This window comes from Argentina silus, assembly GCF_951799395.1.
Source record: "Argentina silus genome assembly, chromosome: 1".
NCBI classification, from domain to species: domain Eukaryota; kingdom Metazoa; phylum Chordata; class Actinopteri; order Argentiniformes; family Argentinidae; genus Argentina; species Argentina silus.
In genome coordinates this window covers 31,191,722-31,208,894 of record NC_139655.1, presented here as the reverse complement: position 1 = coordinate 31,208,894, position 17,173 = coordinate 31,191,722, and the positions used below count along the sequence as shown (strand labels likewise).

At 40.4% G+C, this 17,173-nt stretch overlaps 1 protein-coding gene across 1 annotated transcript in view; it reads right to left on the bottom strand.

Annotated features, from left to right (window-relative positions):
- Positions 1 to 9,594: 9,594 nt before the first annotated feature.
- The window catches only part of LOC310814964 (solute carrier family 24 member 2), a gene marked incomplete at both ends in the record, with an annotated part of 43,564 nt that continues 35,985 nt past the window's right edge, over positions 9,595 to 17,173 (bottom strand). The window contains 4 exons of the mRNA XM_083684543.1: positions 9,595 to 9,844; positions 10,392 to 10,558; positions 12,372 to 12,461; positions 12,744 to 12,878. Of these exons, the coding sequence (XP_083540669.1) occupies positions 9,595 to 9,844; positions 10,392 to 10,558; positions 12,372 to 12,461; positions 12,744 to 12,878 (642 nt within the window). The remainder of the gene's footprint in view (positions 9,845 to 10,391; positions 10,559 to 12,371; positions 12,462 to 12,743; positions 12,879 to 17,173) is intronic.

Sequence of the window (17,173 nt, the reverse complement as noted above, 5' to 3'; positions counted from 1 at the left end):
TCTACCACTCCTCCCAAACCCACTCGGTCTCTGGTTTATCTGCTCTTGACCCCCTCTCCCCTGATGATATTCTAAAACTGGTCATATCCAAGCGGGCAACCACCTGCCCTCTCGATCTTATCCCCTCCCCCTTTCTCCAATCCATTTCCAAAGACCGTTCCTTACCACCATAATCAATTCCTCTCTATCCACAGGATCTGTCCCAATTGCCTTTAAGACAGCCAGAGTCAAGCATCTTCTCAAGAAACCAACTCTTGACCCGTCTGCTGTCCATAACTACAGTCCGGTATCCTTTCTTTCCTTCTTATCTAAAACCCTTGAACATGCTGTTTCTAACCAACTGTCTTACTATCTCCGTCAGAACAACCTCCTTGAACCTCACCAATCCGGCTTTAAGTCTGGGCACTCTACTGAGACTGCTCTCCTTGCTGTCACGGAGGCCCTCCACTCCACTCCACTGCTCGAACTTCCTCCCTCTCCTCTGTTCTCATTCTTCTGGACCTGTCTGCTGCATTCGACACAGTAAACCACCTGATCCTTCTCTCCACCCTCTCAGAACTGGGCATCTCTGGCTCTGCACTCTCCTGGTTTGCATCCTACCTGGCCGATCGCTCTTACCAGGTGACATGGAGAGGATTGCTGTCCTCTCCATGAGCCCTCACCACTGGGGTCCCCCAGGGCTCCGTCCTCGGGCTCTTACTGTTCCGCCCTCTCTACCAAATCTCTTGGCTCAGTAATTTCCTCACATGGCTTCTCCTACCACTGCTATGCAAATGACACTCAACTCTTTCTCTCTTTCTCCCCCTCTGACTCACAGGTGGCAATACGTGTCTCTGCATGTCTTGCAGACATTTCTGCTTGCATGTTAGCCCATTACCTCAAGCTCAACCTTAACAAGGCTGAGCTGCTCTTCCTGGGAAAGCCTGCCCTCTCCAAGACTTCTCCAACACAGTAGAGAACTCTACTGTGACCTCCTCCCAGACAGCCAAGAATCTTGGGGTGATCCTTGACAACCACTTATCCTGTGCGGCGAACATCACAGCGACAGCACACTCAAGGAAAAAGATAGCATCTCAATGAAAAAGAAAGTACAAATCGATTTAATGTGTACTTAATATACCTAAAATATATTCATGTTTTTCTATACTTGAAAGTATACTTAATTGTACTGATGTTGAACCTTAATTGTATTTTAGGTATACTTCCAAAAAGTATACTTGCGATGAACATGCTAATAATTGTAATGAAATATGCAGTACTTATTGAAAGTGTACCTGGAACGATTTCCTCTCATTTATATTTAAGTGTACTGACAAAAAGTGTACTTGCAATAAATGTCCTATTAATTGTAATCAAATTAATGGAATTTAATTTCCTCTCATTTGTAATTAAGTATATCCCCAAAAAGTATATACTTGAATTTAATGGCACATAGTTAGTTATCAAATATACTTATTTAACGTATATTTTAATTAAATTTCTGCTCATTTGTATGTATGTATTTCCAAAAAGTACCTATTAATTTAATGTTATGTTATTTTCAATCCAATATACATCTTGAAAGTATTTTTTTATTTAACATTTATTTAACCAGACAGTTGACCTGACAGCTCAGTAAAAAAACAGATAGTCCTGCTGAAAATGCCACTGGCAATATCTTATGCTGGTTTAAGCAGTTTTTGAGGATTGGAATGCCATTTGAAAATCTAGGAAACACATGATGACAACAATGCAACTAATTGAATACATTTATTTCACTTCAGAAGAATGTCACGTTAAGCTGGCCTATGGGCCTTCTTGCTTGTCAGTTGGCGTGCTGCAAGAGTTACAGAATTGCATGGTTACATTATCCCCCTCAACCTCAATTGGACTTCATGCGTTAATAAAGGTTGAATATTAAAAATACATTATGTAAATACCAATGTGTTTTCTATCTAATTTAAGTGTACTTTTAGTATACACAGAAATATGCTAGTGACACATTATTAATTGTTTGTTATAATATTAGAATTAATTATAATTATAATTATTATATACTTCATACTATTTGAGTCGCTTTGAATATGACTAAAACTACATTCTAAGTGTGTTGAAAGTACATTTCAGCTAAGTAAGATAGTCACATAAGTATACTTAAATATGAATTAAGAGGGGTCAATTTAAAATGTTTCAAGTATACTTAATATGCTTAAAAGCTATATAATTTACAATTTTTGTATATTAACTACAACTTTAGTACAATTTAAGGTGGGTCATTTTAATATCAGTTAATATAATTTAGTATATTTAAACTCAAGTATACTAGAAATATAAGTATACTTTATAATATATTTTTTTCGCTTGGGATTGCGGTACTGGTCACATATCGCAATAGGTGGCCTTGCTGAATATGGTAGGAATAAAAAATTATACACCAATACTATACAGTATTTACATAAGCTGTAAACGTCTTGTCACAATGTCCGAGGGTTTCGTCAATGGTTTACGTAAGGATACTGTAACTGGAAGACTGACATCTTTCTAAGCTTTGCCACACCCTGAAATTGCATAAAAAGGTCATACTTTTGTCTACAGTCAACTTGGAAAAATTGTGAGTATTGAATGTACTATTACTACTCTTCTGCACTGCAAGATACTATTTGAAACATGTATGTCTTTTTTTGCTACGTTATGAACTGTTTGGTAGAATGACTAACAGTCAATACTGTATGATACTGTATGATAATCTTTTGAGTTGATGATTAAAGTAAATGTTCTTGTGCCATTTCACAATAAGTTTACATTTTGGGTCAATTTGACAGATATCCTCAGATGTCCACACACAGTTTTGAGTTTTGAGTTTTGAGTTTTTAAAGTTGAGTGCACACATTTGATATTGGCATCAAAGCAGATGGAAAGTACTGTAAATCATAGGTAACTGTAGGTTGTTGTAGGTACTAGGTGATGTATGTTCAGTATTTCTTTGAGAGCAGCATATTGTACACGTGCTTACTTCCACCAGTAAAATGCCCCTCACCGTAATGCATGACTAACACATTTCTTCTTCAACTTCCTAAGTGAGATATTGGCACACGTGGAGGAAGATGATTAAAACCAGTGGCCAATGAATGAAAAGACAGTCATTAATGTTGAAAGTCATGGAGTACTGGATATTTCTGAGGAAAAACAACTGAGGGAAAAATCCCTGGTGAAAGGGTGGGCACAAACTGAAGTATACCAAGCTACAGCAAGTTACTGTAGAATGCCTTAAGGTAGACAATATCCAATTGATATGACAGGTTTAGGCAGAAATTCCATAAGGGACAGTTTCTCAGACCTAGATTGAGGCCAGAGCCTGTTTCGGGCTTAATCATATCATTGTCAACTAAATCTTGAGTAGCATGGTCCTTGGTTATGGAGTTAGATTAAACTGGCAAAGTACTAGGCTATTTAAAACCCTCATTAGAGTAGATAGACCTGATTTTCTCACAAGCAGACGTATGAAATCTTGTGAAAGTTATGACGTTATGTGAAAGTTATGAGTAAACCATGTTAATGCTACAACACTGTTTATTCAGAAGTCTTTTACTGTATGATGCATTGGACAATAGACAGTTCAAGGCTTCAACAGGAAGAGCAGGGATTTACTAAGAAAACCGAGGGTTATCCTTATTTTCTTGGAATTCTCATGTCTTTGCTTGGTTACCACTTGTCTCGAATTGTCTGCAGGTGAGCCAAACATTCACTGGAATTATGATGATTTAAAGCAGACAGTCTGTTACGGTTCCCCCTCCCAACCGACCTTCTGGCACCACCTTGCCAATCAGCACCCAGATGGAAAGTACTGTAAATCATAGGTAATTAGTAGGTTGTTGTAGGTACTAGTGAGTCCATCTTAATGCAACAATAATAGTTCATGTAATTTTGGAATTAATATCTTTGTTTTTAAAGGGTCTCTGATTTGCATAGGAATCAATTACACACTGTGTGGATCAGGTTGTCATTACAAACTGAGCAAATGGAGAGGAACAAAACTGCTCAGGAATGCGACCCTGAGGCCTGAGGCCCCAAAAATCTACAAAGTTGAATGGTGGAGAGGAAAAAGCACAATCATCTCAGTCACTCTACAAAATTGGTCTATAACCAAGTGGCCAAAAATAATCCCTTAATGGGATTTCCTATCCACATGTATTTGCAACAATGAATTCAAGTGATACAGCAAAGAAAGTGGCTGGAAATGTGTTTATTTGATTTTACTACAAAGCATTAAGTTTGGTGCAAATCCAACACATGCAATGCGGTGTCCGCACCATCTCTCGTGTGAAGAATAGTGGTAGCTGCATCAAGTTATGGGTATGTTTGTCACTGGCAGGGACTGGGGAGTTTGTCAGGATCAACAAAAAATTATGAAATTTGCTGAGTTGGTAGTGACATTCTAATCTACACTGTGTGTAATTGATTCCTATGCAAATCAGAGACCCTATAAAAACAAAGATTAATTCCAAAATTACATGAACTATTATCCTTGCATTAAGATGGACTCAATTCAACTTATTGAGTGATTTGTTAATGACATTTTTGCATTTTAGTTAATATTAAGAGCGTCATAGCAAAGGGTCTGAATACTTATGTACATAAGGTATTTCTGTATTTTAATAAATGTACTGAAATTTCAAAAAACATGTGTTTGCTTTGTATGTGGATTGATGTCAAATTCTTTTAATTTAATCAATTTTAAATTGAGTCTATAACACAACAAAATGTGGAAAAAGTGAAGGGGTCTGATTACTTTCCAAAGGCAATGTATGTGAGCTTTATGCCACAAGAGGGCGAACCATCCCACGATAACTCCTCATGCACTTACTGTAGCAACAGTGTTTATGGGCCCTTCACTGAAGTAGCCTTTACACACTATTACAAATGCTATTCTATTTTAGATAACACAGAATTGCCAATGGCCCACTCAATGGAATCTTAGGAATTATGGCATGATCTGTGATAAAAGGTGCAATATCTGAGATTTTATAATGATGTCTTAAATTATTTGACAGTATTAATGTACCGTAAAGTGCAAATACGTAGGCCTGAGCCATTACTAGTACATTAGTCATGTAGTCGTGCAGAACATTGTCAGATCCGATTAAACAATACTGCTTCCCATCAAATCCATGACTGATCAGCATTGACAGGGATATCTTTAGTGAAATAAACTAATTTGTGAATTTCTCTAGAAGACCTTTATTTATGCTGAACAATGATGACACACTGTTGAATTAGTTGACATAATAATGTTATTATAGAATAGATATGTCAGTCAGCCATAAACGTTTAACAAAAAACCTGATAGCAAAGGGCCATTGTAAAATAGGCAACATTATATTTGCAAGGCATCTCCAGTACATAGAAGTTGATAGATTGCACTACAGCTTCAACCAAAATACCAGGAGTTCACCTAGAAAACCAAAGAGATATGTTTTATTCCTGGAATTCTCATATTGAAGGAATGCAAGAATAAACAAAATATATTAATTTTGGTGCCGGTAGGCATTGATAACAAACCAATTTTCTCTTTGTAACCTTTATGACTACACTTTATTCTGGGAATAAAGTGTAGTCTGGGAAAGTTAGTTCTGGGAAAGAACTAACATGCCCAGGCAAGCTGGTGCTTAGACTTCACTTATAAGAGCTGATAAGGTTCTAAAATAGGTACATCCATAATTTTCCACCTGCCTCTGCCCTGTGCTGTCAGATTAGAACTCTGAATCATTGTCAAAAACAGCTTTCTGGCATGATGTGACATGTCTCCCTCTCTGCCTCTGCCATGCGCAACCATTTATGTTTGGTTTCCACAGCAGTGCTTGTAGTCTTCCGCAGATATTTGAGGAATGTGAGATGACAGTTGAGAAAAGCAGGCTCCTCAGCAGCATATTGGAGGTGTAAAACTCAGACCACCATCTTCTTATACTTAAACATCCCACTTAGCTTCAAACTCGACATCCTCCAACCTGATGTCTTCATATAGACATTGGCAACTAACTATGCTCAGTGATGATTACAATACAGTATTTAAAGTATTCCCTTTCCTGAGGGACAGATATTATTGTCAAAGATTACATTTTTAAACAAAATATAATATTTACAGATTAAAATGAGACATGAAATTTGAATTATTTCTTTATTACCTTTATTCATTTTATTACATACTTTATGTGTTTTTACATAAAGAGACATGTTCTTTTACACATATAGATTATATGGTTAATTTGTATCTGTATATATGTACACCTTAAATAAATCTTACATTAACACCAAGAAAATAAAAACATTTACAGTGCAAGAATGTGTATTAGTGGTCGATTCATACCCTATAATCCGCAATCAATGCCAGTCTCACGTGCTAAACCGATAGTTTTTCCATTTTTAGCTCATCATTCATGCTCACACACAAATACACCATAGAACTTTGGAAAAATGGTACCTCTACTCATATGTGATTCTCTGACAATAGGAGCCAACCGGAATGCTTAATGCATGTACGCACATTTGACACCCGACATACTGTAGAAGCCACTGAGGGAAGCAGGAAAAGTGAGGCTGAATGAAGAGTCCAGGCGCACCATGAAATGGCAGTTTCGCAAAGGTTGGGGGAGTGTAAACTCAAGCAATTAACCCCCACCTAAGAGAAATAAGGGGTAAAGTAAAGGTGAAAAGGTGAGATGAGGCAAGACTATATGAGACTGGATGGGAGTGTAAGGGAAGGGGATGACATGGCAATATGTCTCTGCCATATTAAAGCATTTTATTCTAATTCTGGATTGTACTACTGGATGAGACTGGGGTACTTCAACTGTGTGTTTGTGAGTAGTGTGTGTGTTTGTGAGTGTGTGTGTGTGTGTGTGTGTGTGTGTGTGTGTGTGTGTGTGTGTCTGACTTTGGTGCCAACTATAAAGATAGGTACTGGTGGTAATAGATAGACAAAACAATATCATCAGTATATCAGTATGAAATTCTATACTCGTAGACTTTCAGGAGGCATTGTGGTATCTAAAGCCCTCTTTTTTTCAAAACAATGCATGACCTTGACAAACACAAAGGGGAAATATGCAGACAACATACAGTATAAGTTAATCATACTTATAATGATTCCATGGAGAAGTGTATGAGCGTGGCTTCATATATACGAGTGTTTTTGCTCAGGTGAAATACTCTGATAATATGGGAACTAGTTTATATTAATATTTGTCCTTCCATTGAAAAAAATAATTAAATGAAAATAGATTGAACACAATACAACATGAACTAAGGAGTTTTGATTCGGATTGGTTCAAGTGTGGAATCTTGTAAATTTTGAAGCATGTAGTTTCTATTTACAAAATCAAATCAAATCAGTACCAGAATTATTTTTGTGTTAACGCATAAAAGTTAACATACATAGTTCGTCTAGCTTATCTGTGCAGTGTATGGGTAACCAGCCCAAATTCCTTGCATGCATTTTTCCTCATACATTCTCTATTTATTCATATTTTACAGTTAATTCTTGCTAAGCTACTGTGCAGAGACTGAACTGAGGTAACGCAGGTGTTTCTGGCCAGTTTAGAGCTCTGAGAGTGAGTGAAACATTTTGGTTGTTTTTTTGTTTTTTCAGAAGAAACCATCTACAGTACTGTATGTGTGTAGGATTAGTAAAGTCCCAACAGACAGGAAGAATAGCAGAGACAAATGGAAATGCAGAGACGTATGGAAATGCACTTCTCAAGGACAATGCATACAGTATATTGCTGTTAGTTTTGTGATATTCACATACCATGTAGCTTACAGGTGACTGTGAAAATGACTGCATGAGATTTGCCAAAAATTACTTTTCTGATTCCAATAAAAAACACATTCTAAGTATGTTTTTGCACTTAGGTGCAAAATACTGGGAATATAACCTCTATTTATTTGTTATTACTGTATATCTTTTTTTTTTTGTTAAACACATGGTAATCGTATGATGCCAGAATACAGATTTCACACATGCAGACAAAAGCACCCTTGATTTAAAAATAAATTGCACAAGATTGATAGATATTAACCATACAGTACGTATTTGTTAACATTGTTCTACATAGAAGCTGAGCACTCGTTTGCATCGAAGTAATTACGGAATTCCAAGCTTTTGAAAAATCATATATTTTTTTTAGAGAATTCCTCATAGATATGACAGGGAAATCCAGCCTAATGTTATTTCATCATGCATTTTACACCTTTTATTCTAGGAGCTTTAAAAAGTCAAATGAATTGATCAACTCTTAATTTGAAGAGTGCGCAAAACATATAGGCTACTAATCTAAATAGACCATTGTATGACTCTTTCAAACACAATGTCAGTTCTTTTATCTACTACCGTATTTTGACATCAACATACAGTATTGGTTATGAGAGTCCTATCTGAGTCTACACATGCTGTTTTTTCAAAGTATGAAGGATATTGAAGGCTAGAATATATTTTTAAAGACTAAAATTCAGTTAACTTTTTTTTAATTTCCCGTATAGAGTTTACCTTACCAATTGGTGTGTAAAGCGTGGCAAGCTCTGTACAACGTGAACACGTGTCCAATGGCAGATGGAGAAGTGGATGAGAAGATAAAGGGTCAGGACCCAGGAGGGGTCAAGATTCTACACCTAATACTGCTACTGTACAACTGACGCTACTTCTATTTTAGTCATATGAGTAGTATATCAATCAAAAAATTAAAAAAAATGAATCCTCTGAAAAACATTCAGTGGTATGGTGGACAAATGACATTTGGTAGGGGTAGTGGGAAAGCTTGAACTGCAGTCTTTTGGACAGAGCACAAGATGAATTTGCTAAAAATCTCTTCCTGTACCCAGCTCCACACTCATGCAAAGCAGTTTGGACTGCATTGTCCATTGTTACTCAGTCACTTAGTCCACGAGAGGAGAGGTTTGTAGCTCAATGCCATATTCTGGTCCTGTTAGAGTGACGACACAATGCCTTGTGTGCCAATGTAGTCAGCATCAGCAAATTCCTTCGTCTAATGGTTGCTCATCATTCCACTCACTGGAACGACTCACACTGGAGTAACAAACAAGTCAACTATAGTTTGAGAGTGTCATTCAAACTCTCATTTGAAAAAGGTTTCTCACAACCAGTCCCGAAGCAGAGAACTATATGTGTTACCCTCTTATGTTTTATGCCAAGCTCAGCCACTACAGCTTTGTCGGAAGTGTCTGTGAACAAACGTACAGTACTTTCTGGTCAGATTCCACAGGAGGTCATCCTCCTCATTCTACTAAGAGTAGTCCCGAGTCCGCTGACCGAGTGAAACAAGTGACATGCAATAACATGGCAGAGCTGCTCCTCTACCATCCCAAAAATCTATAACCCCAGCCAACCCTCCCCACAATAAGGTCCAAAATTGACTATTTCCGCTCAGGTCTTGCTGTCCACTGAATCAGCCAAGCCAAATCATGCGTCCTCATTCTTTTGGGTGTACAAACAAAACCAAAAAGAAAACTCCATGTCCTTCCTCTAGTCCAGTCCAGCCTCAATCCCCTCCCCTCGCTTCTTGTATTAGGGGTTAAAGGTTAGGGGTCAGGAAGGGGGGGTCCTCAGATGGACACGGGGCAGGCGATGATCTTGTCCTCCAGCATGACGCTGACCACCAGGAACACAAAGTAGAGTAAGAACATGATGAAGCCCAGCAGCTTGCTCATGCGCCACTTGCAGGCGGCAATGGAGATGATGACGAAGATGAGCATGAGGAAGAGGAGCACGATGGCGCAGAACAGGCCATTGGAGCTCACTTGCACAGATTTCATGCCGTTGATGATGGACCACAGGAGCCACGGAAACGGCAGGCTGGAACACAAACACACACACACACACACACACACACACACACACACACACACACACACACACACACACACACACACAGAGAAAGGCATGTTACATTTAGTTATATGTGCAACTGCGCAGAATGTACAACTAATTCCTTAGAGGTTCTCTCTGAGCATTGTGTAAATGTGGTCTCACCTATGTCTCATTCACCCAAGAGAACGTACCCCTAAGGGACATGCATAATGACATTAGTAGTTAATAAAGTCCCTTGGTGAAATGTCTAGTGTGGATGCAATGGACTACCTTTTCACCCATTGGTAAGATACCTTTCTATGTATATTACTACTAGAATCTAGTAGCAAAGTATCAAAAGCTATGTGGATGTTAACCATGACATATTCAATTCCAACTTGCTTTCTGTTTGTCCAGGGAACATTTTTTGCCTCATCCCAAATGTTATGGTTTTGGTATCAGAATTGGGGTCTGTCAATTCAAGTTAGTAAATTCAGAAAGTGAACCAAAAAATCCTCACAAACACATCACTACTGTAGTAACACAAGCGTACCCGACAGTAATGTCAAAGATGTTGGAGCCTACAGAGCTGGAGACAGCCATGTCCCCCAGCCCCTTCCGTGCCACAATGACACTGGTGATTAGGTCAGGGATGGAGGTACCAGCTGCTAATATAGTCAATCCCATAATCTCCTCTGTAATCCCAATGGTCTCTCCAACCTGCAAAAACAAGACTTGGGGTTAATAAAAACAAAATTCTTGTTTTCTCTCTTTTTTCACAGAGAGGGGTTGAGTGGACGTGCATGAAGAAGAGTAAATCCCAGTGTTTGTGGAAGAGAGGCTATTTCACCACAGGGAATTATTCGTCGTCTAACTTTGAATGACATCCAGGTGTAATTACCCGGGCCAATGAGCAGGTCTAAGCCTGAATACATTGCACGGAACGCTGATAATAACAATCACAATTCTCTACCCGCTCCTCTCTCTCTACCCCTCTATTCACCGACCTACAGAACTCTTTTTTCTTGGTTTCTGTGCTGCTGCTAAGTTGTTATTCCCCTCCCTTTCTCCTTTTATCACTACATTACCTCTCTCGCTATAAGACATTTATGTTCTGACAGACTGGCAGTTTAGCCTGTTCCACAAATTAACATGATTTAATGTTTCAATATTTGTACCTTTTCATCAATTCTCAAATCGTGAATGAATCAGTGGTCAATTGTGGGGGGACATGCAGCGTTCGGCCTGTAGAGGGAGCTACAGGACCGTGGCCGGGGTTGTGTCGGCGAGACTTTTGTTGCACACCTGCTGCGAATTAAGTCTCGTCGGCGAATGTTTAAGATGTGTGTGCTTCTGCCATTTCGGGAGGCGAGGAGAGCTGGGAACGGCAAGACGAGAGAGAGAGACTATCTGACGAGGCTGGAAAGCCCCAAACAGTGTGACTACGAACTCGCAACCTTCCGCTTACAAACCGGCCGCGCTAGCGGAGCTGCTAACGGGCCTTACACAGGGTCGTTACACTATCCCCTCCGTTCGGGAGAGCGTGCCCTCACGCTTCACTATACGAGTCTCTCACGTGGACACGCCTCTCCGATGACCTCACGCGCGCCATCCCACTTCTAAGACCAATTGTAACAATGTCCGTTTATACACAGAGGCAGACGCAGCGTTACGGTAAGGGAATCTCTCCCGTTTATTCATAAAGTTCGTAGTCACACTGTTTGGGGCTTTCCAGCCTCGTCAGATAGTCTCTCTCTCTCGTCTTGCCGTTCCCAGCTCTCCTCGCCTCCCGAAATGGCAGAAGCACACACATCTTAAACATTCGCCGACGAGACTTAATTCGCAGCAGGTGTGCAACAAAAGTCTCGCCGACACAACCCCGGCCACGGTCCTGTAGCTCCCTCTACAGGCCGAACGCTGCATGTCCCCCCACATCAATATAATCATAAATCTTATATAGGTAATTTTGATGCTAGAAGAAATGTAAGAAGCATCAAGCTGATGGTTAAACTCAAGTGGGTAGCTTAAAGGGATAATTCACCCAAATTACAAAATCATGTATTTGGTTCATTACCGTGATGGGGGTCTATAGATAAGGACAGACTTCAATCCACAATTTGGTTCTGTTTATCTGGCACTGATGAAAGTCTGTGGTTTTAGGGTAAGGAACAAAATATGTGATTTTGTTATTTGGGTGAACTATCCTTTTAACCTATAGTTTCAGTGAAGCATGCCCTGGATTTGCTAATGCTGAACCCTGTCTGAGTAACCTTTGGCTCTGTCCATGCCAAAGACACTGTAGTATCATAACCCATGAGCTTCTTAAATTGTTTTTCAGGACATTGGATAATCAATGCCTCTCCAAAACAAACATTGTGGCAATGTAAACAACATAACAGGAATGTAAAAAATGTCAAAACTATTAATTGAAAGAAATACAGTAGTTAGTAGTATACTGATAAACATTGAGTAGTTTAGTGGCTGTCAGAGATAAGTACAGTATTATTCATTTGGCCCTGGCCACCTCACGCACCTGGTGGGCCCACCAGACCATTAGGTAGGAGAATCCTGCGATCCAGCAGATAGCCCCCACAAATGTGATGGGAAAGAACTTCTTAGCAGTCTGAGAAACAAAAGTGGTGAGGGGTAAGGTAATTACTGTTAAGTTAGTGCAGTTATTATTGTATCACTCTGACAAGTAACACTTTTTTGGTAATTTTACGGTGGTTGGCGAGAACTATAATGGTGCTTTACTGCCATCCACTATACTGTGCCAACACAACAAATACCACAACAAACATATTATGCATTATCAGCTACAATCAAATATAGCAAGTGTTTCTCTCCACCTCCCACCTGTGTTAACTGTGAAATAAAGTGACAGAAGTGGTGGGGCAGCACTCACTGTTTTCCTGACGTCAGGCAGTGTGAGCCACAGGGGGAAGACAATGGGCATGATGAAGAGGTAGGTGAAGCGCTTGCGGTTGCTATCGGGCCAGCCCAGGCTCAGAGGCTGGTCCTCATCTTCCTCATCCTCAGCCTGTAATGAGGAGAGGGAGAGGGGAAGAAAGGAGAAAGGCTTTCAGTATGGGTGCAGTAAAGCCCCGCTCCTGAATTTATCAAAATGCTGGATAGTGAAACAACAATAGGCCTACAATATATATACAGCAAAATGCCCAAGGGTTCAAATCAGGCACATCAACAGGCACTTGAACTGATCTTTGTGAAGAATGAATCAAATGCTCTTGTGTTTTTTTCCATCGCCACTTGACCCCTTTAAGAAAAACATTTTCTTCCAGATGGATCACTCAGTTCCTCTGGGTAATCATTCTCCGTAGCAACAGTCCCAAGACAAGACCACCACACGCACACAGGCATTTGTAGAAATAACAAAGATGACGATGGAGACGAAAAGGGCCTGAGAAATTGATGAAGAAGTTGGTTGACATGCCCTCACTCTCAATGACCTTGTAAGAGTGCTGTTTGATGACAGTGATTTGGGTGATTGTGTCGAGCCTGAAGGGGTCTGACACTCATCAGGGGCTCTGACATGTCTGGACCTCCAGAGGCTGATTGGACATGTCATACTGTAGGAATGCCAAAAGAGTGAGAGACCACCACCTCTTGAGATAAGGGTCCACAGTTGCATCGCTATACAGCTACAGCGGTCACACACTTGGGCAGTAGCCAACTCCATACAATTAATCAAAAATAATAATATTTTTAAACTGATTTTCTATATCAATATGACAAATACACTCATGCGGAAAAAAAGGCACTAAAAGTGAAACAAATTTAACACAACTTGGTATGTGGAAAATCTATTGTGGAGTTTCTCTTATCTATCTATCTGCTGAAGAATATTCTGAAGGTTGTTATTGTAAATTATACTGTACAGATACAAGTTATGGATGTATACATGTGTGATCAAACCAGCAGATTTAAGACATTTTTAATTAATTTAATACTATCATATGAATAATGTATATTAACTTTAGGTAAGGGAAAGAGCACAAAACAAACACAAGCTCTTTAGTGAATGGAAAGTTGTGTTAGGTCCCCTTGTATCCAATTAGAGCAGAGGACCAGGACCCAAAGGACTGCTGGAGAACAGGTCCTCACATGCCGATCAAAGCAGAAAGCACCGAGGACCCAGAGCCTGTCCCTTGCCCTGCCGACAGTCATGCTGAACATAAAAAAACATTGGAGTGGTTTTTCAACATGGTTCCTGATACAGTCCTGTTTTACTCAGACCAAAGGCTCATTTCTGAGGGTTTGCAGTGTGAAAAGAGGTCAGGAAGAGGTGCCTATGCAGCATGATGGAGCTGGCTGCCATGTTGAGCCCACGTCAGAGGAAGCTCAGGCTGCTCATCCTGCCGTGACTGTCACCGCTGTCAAGAGTCTCACTCGTAACCTTGGCAATGAGCATCAGCAAAACAAAAGGACTCGGCTGAGGCTCCCTGTATTCTCTCTCTCCCACCCTCTCCACATCCAGATGGTTGCATTGTTGCCAATGAATAGGTCTAGAGACAGATGCTTCTAGAACTCAGGTTTTCTTCCCCTCACATCTCTCTCTCTCTCTCCTGGTCAGAACTCTTAGCACGGGCATCACTTCTGGCTGACATAAGAGTGGCAGTGCCAATTGGCCAGATGTGAATGCCTCTCTCCGTCAGCCTGTCTGTCAGCCTGTCTGTCTGTCAGCCTGTCTGTCTGTCTGTCTGTCTGTCTGTATGTCTGTTTGTCAATATTTTCAAGGCTGAGGCGTCCTACAGAGATGGCACACCCTCTTCAGAGTTGGCTCCCAAATGCCAGCCCCTTGGGGGCCCTTCCTGGCCTGTTGTGCCTCAGTCAGTGTTACTGCCAATGGTAAGCTTAAAGGCGTGAACTTCTCTCCAGCACCACAGAGCTATGGAGGGGGGCTGACATTTGCTAAATTTGTTTTTCCTGAGAGGGATACAGCCATTGAGGTATTTGGATTGATGCTCAATGGACAGAGTTGCAGTTGGCGAATCTGTTCCAAGGTGCACTGTCACTGCACAAGCCATTGTTGGCAACATGATCACACACCCTAAAGGTCATGAGTTCAAGACCCACCATATTGCTGCATCTTCCCTCTACCTGGTCACCCTCTCTGGTTTTCTACGGTCTGAATTAATGTACTTTATAACAATAATAAAGGGGGATTGAACTAGAAAAAAAACTATTGTCAAATAGTCATTAAGCCAGTAAACACAGTATAATTAGAATAGGGTCCTGTCTATGAGGTGTACTTGCACATCAAGTTGCCTCATGCTACAGAAACAGAAGATATGCTCTTGCCCTATGGGTCATTCTGGTTTGTTTGTTCCGGCGCACAAGAATACGACTTATTATAATCAGTATGCAGCTGAGTGACAGCACCATGTTCAAACCAGACAAGTGGGAATCAAACCCACAACTCTGGTGATGTACAGTAAGCACCAAGCACCAGTTGAGCCATGGGAGCCAATGTCTTTAATCAATGCCTTTAATCACTTCTGAAACATACTCTATGTATACAACCTGGACATGTGTTGTGCATTGTGTTGTCATGCAGGGATCTGGGCATTTGCGGTGGGTAAGAGTGAACATGAACACATGAGGCTTGTTGGGTGGAAACTGGGACAACCCGTCAGCTCATTACTGTAGGTTGTGGTGTGGAACAACCTGCTCAGGTGGAACATGGAGTCTCTTCTCTGTACACGGGAGGAACGTTTTATTGTGAAGAAAACCACCATGTCAGTAGAAAGACTGACATATTTCGTTCTCCTGTCATGGCTATTTACGATTTGCTCTTTGCTGTTTGTTTTGAGAGAATCATATTTATTTTTATATTTTTCTTTCTCATTCTGTCTTTCTAATGCAGAGAGAATCTCTGCTTGTCGTCCTTGACAGGGCCTAGATTGTCCACTATCCATTATCAGTCCCAAGGCTTCAACCATCAATCAACAAGGATGTGATCTTGTGTGTAAAAAGATCAAGATTAATACCTGCCATATAGTAACCTTGATAAATCTAATGTTTCCTCTCAGCCATGTCTTCAGTATCTTGCTATGGCAAGCAGCCATAGCACCCTGTTTCCCTTAGGGTTTTGGAGCTAAACAAGGTCATGGTCATGGTCATTACTGGTTGTTGCTAGAAATGGTATTCGAGGGTCAGAAGAGGTCATATACCAATGCCACAGAGCAGTGATACGGATACCACCTGGAAAAGGAAGTCCTCCTTCGGATGAGATGATAAACTGTTTATGATCCTACGGCAATTGATTTAATATACCTTCATTTCATCTGAGAGGAAATTAGGTAAGGTAGATCATGCAGAGTGGCTGTCGGCTGTGCTGCAGAAATGACAGGGGCTGATATAAATGGGGCAGCTGGGTGACAGTCTAACTCCAGCAAAAGGTTCTTTGTGAATCCCAAGCAGGATCTGCTTCATGGTTTAACATTAGCATGGAGGCTCCTTCTGCATGCAGAGGCTTTCTACCACTTGACTGGGTTTCTATAAAAAACACTGCCATATCATCCATCAACCATCACACACATACTGTAGTTCTCCACATTCCTCTTTTCAGTGAAGCTGTAATGGAAGGGATAGGATGACTCATAAAGCCTGTTGGTAATCCACCTTGGTTTTCTGCTCTCTGTTTTTGTTTGAGGAAAAACAGATTAGAGAAGCGTTACACTCTCATGAATATCTACTGTATAGGCGGTAGAAAGAAGAAACTGCCAAAACTGTTACAAAGAGGAGAAAAGTCTTGCTATAGCATATGAGTCAAGTTTGTGTGTCATATGAATCAAGTTTTGCATCATTCTTATGGAAATATGGGTATGTCTGTTCAGAACGTGAGGGTTTAGACTTAAGGAAAAAAAAGGGGGTTTGTTTGTTATAAAAAGGAAACTGCTTTGATTTTTTATTTGACCTTAATCATCCCCCTATTCCCCAATCTTGGTTGCCAAGGCATCCTGTAGGAATTGAACAATTAGTGTGACAGGGCCAACGGCGACACATGAAGGTGTGAGCTGCTCCCAGGCACTTCCTGACAGGTGCACTGTGGGATACCAACATAAGGCAGCCCTCTTAAAATAGCAATGTGTAGAAACCAGGTATACAAATTAGCCTCTAGTCCCTTATTTTCCAAAAAGGAAACACTACCTGAAAATGTGTTTACATTTCCACTGACAAGTTTGGCACTTCACTTCGAAGTTTGGTTTAGCAAAAAAAAACTGTCTGATGAAGGTTATCTTTCCTCTCTTTTTAGAGATGCCAATAGTTTCAGAGCTACAGTATGAGTGATGGGGGTTGTAGTGATGACTATTA